The sequence below is a fragment of the Meriones unguiculatus genome, chromosome 4, assembly GCF_030254825.1.
Source record: "Meriones unguiculatus strain TT.TT164.6M chromosome 4, Bangor_MerUng_6.1, whole genome shotgun sequence".
Classification (NCBI taxonomy): Eukaryota; Metazoa; Chordata; class Mammalia; order Rodentia; family Muridae; genus Meriones; species Meriones unguiculatus.
This window is the reverse complement of record NC_083352.1, coordinates 76,408,155-76,420,272: the sequence shown is the minus strand read 5'-3', so window position 1 is coordinate 76,420,272 and position 12,118 is coordinate 76,408,155. Positions and strand designations below refer to the sequence as shown.

The following is a 12,118-nucleotide window of genomic DNA, read 5'->3' as shown; positions in this document are numbered from 1 at the left end:
CATGTCTGTAATCTCAACAGTGGGGAGGTATTCCAGGACACTCTGGAAATACACTTTTAATCCTAGCATTCAGAAGGCCCAAACAGGCAGGCAGATCTTTGTGTATTTGAGGCCAGCCTGGCCTACAGTGCAAGTTCCAGGACAGCCAAGGTAACACAGTGAGTTCCTGTCCCAAAACAGAGCCCAAGATGGGAAAGATCACTGAATAGCTGTGCAGAGTGTGAGGGAGCAAAGAACTTAAGATGGACATGGAAACCAGAGCACGTGGACACAGGATGCACCACTGCAGTAGGAAATGGCCATCCAAACACCTGCTCTCTTCTCACAGCAGGGAAAATACTTTAGAGCTCCACTAAGAGACCTGTGGTCTCTTTTTCACTAGCCTATAAAAAGCATACTGGTCAAAGGCTGGCCGGAGCCATGGGCATCATCAATGATAACACTTGAGCCTTTCCAACATCCCTATGACTAAACTATAGAAAACCAGCCTTCTTTTTTCCATATTAGCAAAGCTAAAGGTTTGCACACTCTGGGGTGCATCAGTCAGCATATGTGATGACAAAAGCAAAACAATTCTTTGAAACCAGCCTTGCACCACAGGCCAAAGACCTCCCTGGCCACTGTTGCTATGTACAGATGGGGCCAGAGCAGCAACCATATCACAAACATGCTTGAAACCCTGTTCCCCTAAATCTTAGAGCAAGTGATCTACTGTGGGCTGATGCTCTGGAGACCAACCCACCTTCTAGCCAACAGGTTAAAAAAAGATTTCATTTTTAATTATATGTTTATGTGTGAGACTGTGTGCACAAGTACATACATGCCCATAAATGAAAGTGCTCAGAGTCTAGATAAGGATCCTCGATATCCTGGAATTGGAGTTATAGGTAGCTGTAAACTGCCTAACATGGATACTAGTTGGCCATCTGATAGAACAGTAAAGATTCTTAACTGCTCAACCCCATCTGCCCTCCCCCCCAACCATCTTGAAAACCAATATAGACAAATGGCAGGTCAGTAACCCACTGCCCCAAGAGAGAAGAAGAAGAAATGCTGAATTTCTCTTGCCAGTCAGGCTTCTCTGGTCAGTTTGAGAGACTGAAGGCAACTATGCCACAATAGACACTTACACCGCAAGCCAGCTACTTCATAATCCTCTTCTTCTTCCTCCTCCTCTTCTTCCTCTTCTTCCTCGTCACTGCTCTCATCATCTTCACTGTCCTCAGAGGTAGACTCTTCAGTGTAATTCCTATGGGAAGAAAAAGCCAAGTAGAGACATAGTTCTAGTTTAGTTCAGAGTGGCTTAGCAGAGCTAAAACCTCACAGGATCCAGATTAAGCTGATAGTGAGGGAAGAGACCCTGAGTGTAGGCCAGCAGTTTCTACTATGCTTTAGCAGCATGTTTCCCTCTACTTAGCCTAAAAGGGCTTAGGGGACATCAATGGGAGGAGGGGACCCAAAACCTTTATATAAACAGTACAGAACACTATTACTTTTGTCTGACAAAAAGCCAGATAAGGTAATATCTCAGAGACCAAAGCTGCCCACTTCTGGGGTGGGTTGAGACTAAGAGCTCAGACAGGTTGCACACCTTGATGGCTCTCTTCCAGGAGCAAAAACTGTGTGCAGATGACCACAAAACAAAGTAACTAATCCCAGCTCAGAAGAGCACTAAAGCACTACTTCAGATCAGCATGCCTCCTGTCTGTACATGGGAAGGAGGTGGTAGAGGGAAAGTGAGAACTAACTCAGCAAGGCTGTTAAAGTGTGGCTGGGATCAAACAGCTCTGCCCTTTACCAGAGACAGCCCAGTCCCTGTAAGGATCCCCTTTCACAACCTCAAATTTCCAGTAGAAAGCAACACCAGTAATTGGGAAAATATTAGTTGCCTTCAAAGATGCTGGTTTGGCTGTACTGACACAGGGCACTGGTAGTCCAGAGGGTGCTAGCTTAGAGGTGGGTGTTGGCACTGTTCCCAAGACTGAAAGCTGGGCTGCTCAGAAGAGGAGCCATCCATTCTAAGGATATAAGGACTTCTGAAAGAGGCAATGCAATTTTAGCTTAGCCCCGGGCAGTTTACCCACTGGACAGACAGGATGCCAGATGCCGGGAAGCATAAGAGACAGTAATAATACAGTCTGTCACAAGCACACAAACAGGAGGGAAAAAAAATCCAATGTTATCAAGAGTCTCAAAGGTAAGGATGAGGAGTCTGAACTTTATTTTAGAGGCAACAGGAAGACTGGAAATTTCAGAACAATTATGTCTTCTGAATGCCGTAATGATCTAATTACCAGAGAGAGGCCACAGACGGGGCAGAGGGCTGAAAGCCACCAAAGAAGCCCAGATGAGAGACAGGTGGGAAGAATAGCAGTAGGGGCCATGGGAGAATGAGCAGGAGACTGATTCAAAGACAGCTGACACTGGGTTGATAATGTTTGGCTAGTTAATAACTATGTGAAATAAATGAAGGGAAGTTCATGTCCAAACAGACAGCAGGGAAAGGACAGTAAGCATGGGCAAGGGAGTCAATGAATTGGCTGCAGCTATTCAGCAGTGATTATTCATAGCTGTAAGCAGCTATGAAGTAAGCAATGAGGTAAAGGCAGGAGGAGATGCTATTGCTACCTGAGAATAAAGTGTGGCAAGGAGCTGGAGAGATGGCTAGGAGTTAAAAGACTGGCAGCTCTTTCAGTACATCCAGGTTTGATTCCTAGCATCTATAATAAAGAGGCTCACAACCATGTGAAACTTGAGTTTCAGGGGATCCAGTGCCCTCTTCTAGCCTCCACAGCCATCAGGCACATATATAATACAGACATAGAAGCAGCTAAAATATCCACACACAGTGAAAAACAAAACAGAAATTAAAAATGTGTGTGTTGGGGGAAGGGGAGGGTCCCCAGAAGAAACATCATGGTGGCATACACCTTTATTCCCAGCACCCGTGAGACAGAGGCAGACAGATCTCTGACTTCAAGGACATTCAAGACTACACAGAGAAACCCTGTCACTGAAAATCAAAACAAGAAGGGGGGGGGGAGTAAAGGGGGGACAGGGCTAACAGTGAAAAGCAGACAAAATCAGGTGGCTCAGCAGTTAAGAGTACTTGCTACTCTTGCTCGACCCAGGTTCTAGTCTCATCACCACAGTAACTTGTGACTATCACAACTCCAGTTCCAGGGGATCCAATGCCCTCTTCTGACCTCTGCAGGTAACGCATGCGCGCACGCACGCACGCACACAGGTAAAACACCCATACACATAAAAAGGTAGATGAAACAACCTGCATACACCCAAACCAAAGTCATGACAGCATCTAAGCAAGCTCCTATTGCTGCACCACAAATGACCAAACTTTACACCCAAATGAGCCTAAAGCTCCTTGGAAACACTTAGTTTGAGTAACTGAAGCTAATTTACCTATCTGATGCTCTCGTATACCCAGAAAGGCCTTGAACTTGCTTTGTAGGCAAAGATGACCCAGAACTCTGAATCTTCCTGCCTCTACCTTTCAAGTGCTTCGGATTACAGGCCTGTACTACTATGCCTGACTAATGTAGTGAGGACCAAACTCAGCACTCTGCACTTGCTAAGTGAGCACTCTATCAAGGGAGCTATATGCCCAGCCCCCACTTATTTTTAAAAGAAAACAATTCTCACCTGCCACGGGAATTGCGCCTGGCAGTAGGAGGCTGGCAAGCAGGACACTGCCACTCGCCATCTGGTACTTCATAGAGGGCCGGCCTCAGACAGAACAGGTGGAAGGCTTTATTACACTCATCACACAGGATCAGCTTGTCATCTTCACCTGCAAAGACAAGAGACTCACACAGCACTGTTGGCAGCACAACAAAACAAACACTGCAGCACAGCACTTCTCTTTTCTTGTTAACGATTTATTTTCATTTATGTCCATGTATGTCTGTGCAAGAACATGCCATGTGTGTTTGAGGGCCTGTGAAGCCAGCGAGAACATCAGGGCCCCGGAAGCTGGAGTTAAGCACTTCTGAGGATGAAGCCATCACTCCAGCTCCTTTTTTCTTTCGTTCAAGACATAGTTTCACTGAACAGACCACATGGCCTGGAACTTGAGGAGACCCTCCTGCCCCTGCCTCCCAGGTGATGGGATCACAGGCATTTTTCATAAAACTCAGCTGCTTTTGTGCGTGCGCACATTTGGAGGCTAGATGCTAATGTTAGGTATCTTACTTGACAGCATTCCACCTTATGTAATGACCCAGGATCTCACTTGAACCCAGAGCTGGACACTGGTTCTGTGAAACTCTTGTCTCCACCTCCTAAGAGCCTGGACAGGTGGGCTACCATGCCCAGTCAGCATTTATGTTAGGTCAGCAATGGAACTATGGTCCTCATGTGCAAGCGTTTTACCAACCAAATCATCTTTCCCACCTGTTTTATGTTTTTGTTTTTTTTTTTAAAAACACATTATTTTCTGAAAATTGGATAACTTAGGAAGAGTTCCTAACATATCTCTTAATAATTACCAAGAATCAGGGCAGGACAATATTTACTAAGAGGTGACTGGGCATTGTGTCATACTCCTTTAATTCTAGCATTCCAGGGGCAGGTGGGTATTTTTGAGTTCCAGTCCAGCCAGTTACAAAATGAGACCCTATCTCAAAATAAGTAAATAAGTAAGCAAGTAAATAAAATAACTTAAAGAGTGTATTTTAACTAAAATGCAGCAAAAAACAAAACAAACAAAAAACAAAAACAAACAAAACACAAGCAATGGGTGGAGCCATTCTGCTGTTCTTCAGGGACCCCAAAACTTTTCCACACATGTCTGGTGGCATGGGTCCACAGTGATCTGGTTTCTTTATATTTGGAAATACACTGTATGAACCTTGTATGATTAACTTCCTTTTCCAACGATTGCTCTAGGTCAGTTTTATACAACTGAGTCTACAGGGTGCTTTATTCTGCAAATTGAGCCCTAAGATAATTCATAAGGCAGCATTAGCCAAGGAGAAGTGAATCATGTGGAAGAGCTCTGAAGAACACATTTCCAAATTCTCTGCACGCAGGGCTAAAATTCTCTGCACGAGGTCTGGGTGTGCAGTGAGCAAAGACTGTCCCCTGCTGGAAGCACCTACCCACCTCATAGGTCACCGATGCTCTAAGGTTACAAAGGGACTGTACATTTTAGATCAACTAATTTGCTCCTACAGAAACTCTGAAGACTGAGCAGCTGCTCCGGCCATACATTGTAGACATTTATACATGCTTATCAGCATGTGTGAGCCAACAGCATGAAATGGATTGCAAAAGGAAAATCTGCCCTACCACACTTAGAATGTGCACACAAGAGAGAAAAATGATGTAGAAAAAATTCCTTCAGAGGGTGGGGCAATGGTGGTGCCTGGTCTAAAGACAGAGTTCCAGGATAGCCAAGACTACACAAAAAAACCCTGCCTTGAAAAACAAAACCAGCCAACCAACCAACCAAAACCCTTCAGAGGAAAAAGATTTTGAGAGTGGAAAGCCTAGTCCCAAACACTCAGATGAGCAACTCTCCTCAATGCATACCTTTCTTACGACAAACTTTGCATCTAGCATTTTCTGCAGACATATCCCACTTGATACACGCATCAAGCATCCCAAGTAGAACGTGCATTCTGGAAAAGGTCTGCGCTTCACGGATTGCCGTTTTCCATTTTTCCAGTGCAGAGGCAACCTAAGCAGCAAGTAAAACAGCTGAGATTATGACCATGACCTCAAAGACAAGAGAGAACTAAGAATGGCTGAAGACACAATAGAGTTCTGAGGGTATCTGCTTCCTAGTGTTTCATTAAAAACCACCCACTTATATTACAGTCCCATCAAGTCTTAAAAGGATGAAAAACAAACAAAATTGGTAAAGGTCACACCAAGATTAAGCACAGAGTGGGGATGAGAAGCAACATGTGTCTTCCAGTGAAATCACTTAAGAATGCCGTATCATTTAGAGCAGAAGTAAATACCAGCATGCAACATCAATGTATGGCACAGAAAAGATTGGTTAATGACTCATTCATTCAGGCTCCAGATAGGATAAGTCTTATTCATAAAGTTTCCTACAATTTTTCTTATGTACCTGGTACAAAGCTCTCCTCTTATCCATGTGTTACTCGAACGAATGTGAAAATCCTCAAGTCCCAGGGGTTGTCCAAATAATTTTGGACATTCAACACCAGTATATTAAGCCTCCCCTTTTGTCACCAGAATTTTCCACAGTTGGAATGAAGGGGGTGTGGGGTATACTTAGAATTGGGTGGTAAACACTACACTCTCCTCTAATAAAGCGGGTATCTAAGGGCAATGAGATGGCTCAGTAGGCTCCTTTCTTTGCTAGAACATTCAAGTTCCCCAGCTTAGAATGCTCACAGTGAGCCTCTGGTTAGGAAGTGAACGGTATCCCGGAAGGAGCTTATATGTCAAACCACACTAGCAGACCCTTTGCTTAAACTAGAAAGTCAGCTATCTTGACTCTGGAAGAAATGGAGGGCTGCACAAAGTAACATTTAAAATGGAAAGCTTTGTTGCTTTGACAGAGCACACCAATACAGGGCCTGTTACATGAAACATCTATGAGATACTTACATCAGAAACATAGGCAAATTCATTAGCCAGTTCATGCTTTTAAATATGTAGCACCTCAGGAATATGTACCATTATTAGGTATTCATGAGCTTTCAGGGTGGTTAAAGGGGCTAGAAATGGCAAGAGCACTTGCTGTTCTTAAAGAGGACCTAGGTTTAGTTTAATGGTTTACAAGAATCTGTACCTCCAGTTCAGAGGATACAACATCCTCCCTCTTAACTCTGTGGGCACCAAAACCACACGTGCTACATAAACACACAAACATGCAGGCAAACCACTCACATGCCTTAAAAAAAAAAAAAAAAAAAAATCTAGCTCGGCATGGTAGTGCATGCCTTTATTCCCAGTAGTAGGGAAGCAGAGGCAGGTGGTTCTCTATGAGTTTGAGGCCAGCCTGGTCTACAGATCAAGTTCCAAGACAGCCAGAGCTACATAGAAAACCTCTTGTCTTGAAAAACAAAAAGCAAACAAACAAAAAAATTAAATAGCGTTAAAAAAGGGAGAATGCTAGCTACTCTGACTTGATAACTATATACACTGTACACTGAGTTATCATATAAATTTATACACTATAAATTTATACAACTAAAATAATAAAGAAAAGGTAAGCCAGGCCTGGTGGCTTGTTGCTCCTTGTGCTCACAGATGAGCACTAGAGAACCTGGAATGCTAAACACACAGGGTTTTTGCTTCAAAGGAAGGGATGTGTAACCTCTTATCCTCCCAGAACACTGGGAGCAGACATGCATGCTAGCCTGGTGCCTCTTGTGATATCTGTGTGACTGGAGACCACACCAGACCCTCCCCTACTTTAGACCCTTACCAAAAGCTTATTTTTTTTTCCTCAGCCAATCTATAGAACCTATCTTTACAGAAGGTGTCACATGTAATCACCTATACAGCCCATCAAAGAGTTTGATGAGTCACCTCCAATCTTTATTTAGCTTACTTTGTGTTTCATTGTGCACACAGATTCAGTTAATTACCACCAGGGAAGTTTTCACTAAATTGTGCTGTGCTTAAAAATGCCTAAAATAAATCAGTTAGTCATACTGAACCAAACTACCTTCTTGCCTCCCTCAAATCATTCTCTTCTGCTAGCTGTGATGGTCAGAAAGACTCCCACAATGGCTTGTATCTATGACTTCAGCACCTGGAAGGATGAGGCAAGGCAGGAGGATCACTAAGAATTCAAGGTCTTGGTGCAAGCCTGTAGTCCCAGTGCTCTGGGAGGCAGAGGCAGGTGGATAGCTGTGAAAGTCAGCTATCTGATCTACAAAGTGAGTTCAGGACAGTCAAGGCTACACAGAGAAATCCTGTCTCAAAAATAAAAAACAAATAATTTTTCTTTAAAAAAATTCAAGGTCAGCCTGGGCTACAGAGTGAAACCTTGTCTCATAAAAACAAACAAAAAATAAAAGAGAAAATAAAAATTATGTGACAGACAATAGTTGTCAGAACAAATGCAAACAAAATAAAAGACAAACAAAGCTGGACATAGTGACACACATCTGTTATCCCAACACTCAAGAAGCTGAGCCAGAATTATTATGGCTGAGGCCAGCCTGGGATACATGGTAAGACCCAGTCTCTGAAGAGAGAGAAGAAAAATAGAGGCAGAAAGAGAGACTAGGAAATACAACTCAATATTTTCTTAAAGTATACATTATTACTCTCAATTTAAAGAAAGGGGAAAAAAAAGGCATTATATGCCAGATTAGGAAGTTGGCTTACAGTTAAGAGTACTTGCTGCTTTTGTAGAGGACTGTGGTTCAGTCCCCAGCACCCACATCAGATAGCTGACAACTACCTGTAACTCTATAGTCCCAGGGAAGCTGATGCCTTCTTGTGGCACCTGAGAACACTGAGTGCAAATACAGACCAAGAAGGCATACACATAAGTGAAAACGAACAAAAAAAAATTTTGTTCGTTAAAAAAATAATAATAAAAAAAAAATACATACCCCAGATCAATTATTACTACAAAAAGAACCTGACAAACGATCTCATAGAACTAAAAAAACTGGAGCCCAGAGGAGAGACTGACATAAACTCATGCCAGCCTGGTGCCAGCCAAGGAAGCTCTGGCTCTTGCTAAGTGGAAACTTTCAAACAGAGGACAGTGGAAAATTTTGAGCTATGGCAAAGCTGACCTTTGGTGGGAGCTACAGGGCAGGATATTGCTGGAACAGGATACAGCAGAACTACTCAGCAAGTAGCCTAACTAATTTTCCAAGAAGCTCTCCACTTCTGCACTTTGGACCCACACAGGGTTTAAATTTTCTTTCAGCTCAGTGATTAGTACACAAAGACCTTAATGGGACTTAATTACTTGTTAGTCCTCAGTAAGAAGAAAATGTCACAGGAAAAATAAACAGCAAGGAAAGATGAGGCTCTTTCCAAGAACTTTCCCATAAAAGTCTGTACAAAGCTGGGTTAAAAGGCAACATGGCTCCCAGGGTTAAGCTGACTGCCACCGAGCCCAACAATCAGAATTCTAACCCTAAGACTTACATGATCAAAGAACTGACTCCTAAAAGTTGTTCTCTGACCTCCATACACTTGCTGTGGCACAGAGATGTATACAACACACACACAAATAAGTTTAACACAAAAACAAAAAAATCTGAGCTAAAAACCAAATCCATGTGGCATTTAGCATCTCATAAATATAGGAACAATGAACTTTGAAGTGAAGTAAACCAGCTAGCTACTTACTCCCTGAGTCACATACCACTGTAGCCTAAGGAAACTAAGGAGAAATACAACTGTGTGCAAACTCATGAGGTATTTTAGACTTACTCTTAAGTATTTTTGCTTGCAATCACATATGCACACATAAGAGGGCTTGTTGAATCAGCTCAAGCTTGAGTTATAGACAGTTGTGAGATGCCATGTGGTGCTGGAAATCAAACCTGGTCCTCTGGAAGAGCAGCCAATGCTCTTAACTGCCTTGCTACATCTGTAGCCTCTGAGAGTAGACTAACTGGCTGTGTCGGTGCTTGCCTGTAACCCTACCACTTGGAAGTGAAAGTTAGAGGAGTTAGGAGTGGAAACCAGCAGAGGCTACATAAGACCCTGCAATTAAGACCCTGCAATTAAAACAAACAAATAAACAAACAACAAAGGCCAGGCATGACAGGACACACCTTTAATCAGAGAGACAGGTGGAATCTCTGAGTTTAAGACCAGTCTGGTGTACATAAAGGGCTATAAGCCAGCACTGTGAGGCCACTGGCTACAACAAAAACACAAGAAAACTGGACAGATTTGTCTGTGACTCCGAGACAAATTTCATTTCAATCTGCACTTATTGACTCATTCATTGTTCCTTCAGAACCCAGCTCCCTGGCCTACTGCCTGCCTCTGCCTCCTGAGAGTTGGGATTAAAGGGCTACACCATCTCTCTTGGTGAGCTGAGTTCTAAGACGGTATGAAAGGGATATTCGCTTAGTAGAAACTCTACGTAAATCCCCATCTTCTCTGAGTCAACAATGACACAAGCACAATCTTTTCTGCTGAAGCTGAGCAAAAAGCACGAAGCCACAGCAAAAGCTAGCTACACCATCACCTGGGACAAGAACTGGGGCTTTACTTTTGTAAATTATGTTATGTAATGCTAGAATATGACGTGCCTGCCACAGGACAAGCGTGTTTGGTGTACTTTCTACCTACTATATTTTCAACAGGCAGTGACTTATTAGAACATAAGCAGGTAACTTGAACAGCTTGTCCTACTATATCTACCTCTCTACTTCTCAGTCAACGAAGTTCCCTAAAGCAGGGACCCACAACTTAGCTTCAGTAACTAAATACCTTTGCTTCCTCAACCATTTTTTTCTCTTCATCCACTTCCTCGGACTTTGTGGAATCTTCACTTTGGAGTTTCCTTTTCTTCTGTTTGGGAGCCATGAATCCTTGCAGAAATTTCTTTATGACACTGGCCTGAAGGGCAATGACACATTCACCAAAATCCTTCAGTTTCTCCAAGGAAATAACCTATAGGAAAGGTTTAAAAATGAGACTGTGAGGAAGACAAGAAGACAAAGAAAAGTCTGCCTATAAATTCCCTAACACCCTTATGCCAAACTTCAGCACGCTTACACAAATTACCTATATGCATTAGTTAGTAGGACTCTGGATCTAACCAGCACCTTCCCCAGTGAAAGGATCCAGAACAGTGAAATTGCATCTACTCCAAGGAATTCATCCATTCAGTAGTTACTACTTACTACATACAAGCAAACTAGAAGGTTGAGGCACAGTGCCTAGTACTTGTGAGGCCTTACATTTAAACCCAGCACAAAAATAAAAACCAGAAATAAAACACAAGCAAGAAAAGCAAAAACAGTCTGAGAAGACTCGAGCTTTCCTGACCTTCTGGCTGAAGTCAAGTATGGAGCTTTACACCCCCCCCATGTCCATTAAGCCTTTGTTTATTTTATGGATGAAGAGACAGACACTAAATCACCATCAAAACTATATTCTTTACAGAGTTGCAGAGATGGCTTATAGGTTAACAGTGTGTATCGCTCTTGCAGATAACCAGAGTTCAGATGCTAGCACCCATGTCAGGAGGCTCAAAATCACCAGTTAATCCACCTCTAGTGGTATCCAGCACCTCCAGCACAAGAACATATGTGTACATATCCCCACACATACTAAAAATAAACTTTATAGCTGGGATGATACAAGTCTGTAATCCCAGCACCTGGGAGGCAGAGACAGACAGATCTCAGAGTTGGAAGCCAGGTTGGTTCCTGACTAAGTGATACCCGGTCTTGAAAGAAAAAGAAAATTTAAACAAAAAGTAATAGAAAAAAATTTTAATACAGGGTCTTGGCTGGAGAGATGGCTCAGAGGCTAAGAGCACTGGCTGCTCTTCCAGAGGTCCTGAGTTCGATTCCCAGCACCCACATGGTGGCTCACAACCATCTAGTGCCCTCTTCCGGGGTGTATGAAAACAGAGCATTCATGTATATAAAATAAATGTTTAAAAAAAAGGAAGAAAAAAATACAGGGTTTCACTAGGTACCCCTGGCTGGATTGGAACTCACTCCAAATCATGAAGACCTGCTTGCCTCTGCTTCTTAGGTGCTAGGATTGAAGGCATGCAATAACATTTTATTTTTAAAAAATTCATATGCATGTGTCTGCTTGGAGTATGTGTACATGACTGCAATGGCCAAAGGAGCCAAGTGTCTGATTCTCTTAAGAGTTATAAACTGCCTGACATGGGTGCTGGAAACTGCACATGGGTACTGTACTAGAGCAGGATGTGTTAATCACCAAGCTACCCCTTCAGCTCACAAAACTGTGGGGTTTCTTTGCTTTTTGTTTGGCTTTTTGTCTTGGACTCAAAATGGAGACCAGGCTGACCTCAAACTCAGAGATCAGATCTGCCTGCCTCTGCTTCCCTGAGTGCTGGCATTACAGGCGTGTGCCACACGCCAAACTCAAAATTGTATTCTTAAGCACTGCACCACTATGCTGTCAGTCACATAAGGAATGC

At 43.0% G+C, this 12,118-nt stretch overlaps 1 protein-coding gene across 1 annotated transcript in view; it reads right to left on the bottom strand.

Moving 5' to 3' along the window:
* Baz1b (bromodomain adjacent to zinc finger domain 1B) overlaps positions 1-12,118 on the bottom strand; it is a 59,272-nt gene that overhangs the window by 4,444 nt on the left and 42,710 nt on the right. The window contains exons 13-16 of the mRNA XM_021661772.2: positions 10,423-10,605; positions 5,554-5,701; positions 3,664-3,811; positions 1,131-1,249 (exon numbers count right to left, since the gene is read on the bottom strand). Coding sequence (XP_021517447.1) covers positions 1,131-1,249; positions 3,664-3,811; positions 5,554-5,701; positions 10,423-10,605 — 598 coding nt within the window. The remainder of the gene's footprint in view (positions 1-1,130; positions 1,250-3,663; positions 3,812-5,553; positions 5,702-10,422; positions 10,606-12,118) is intronic.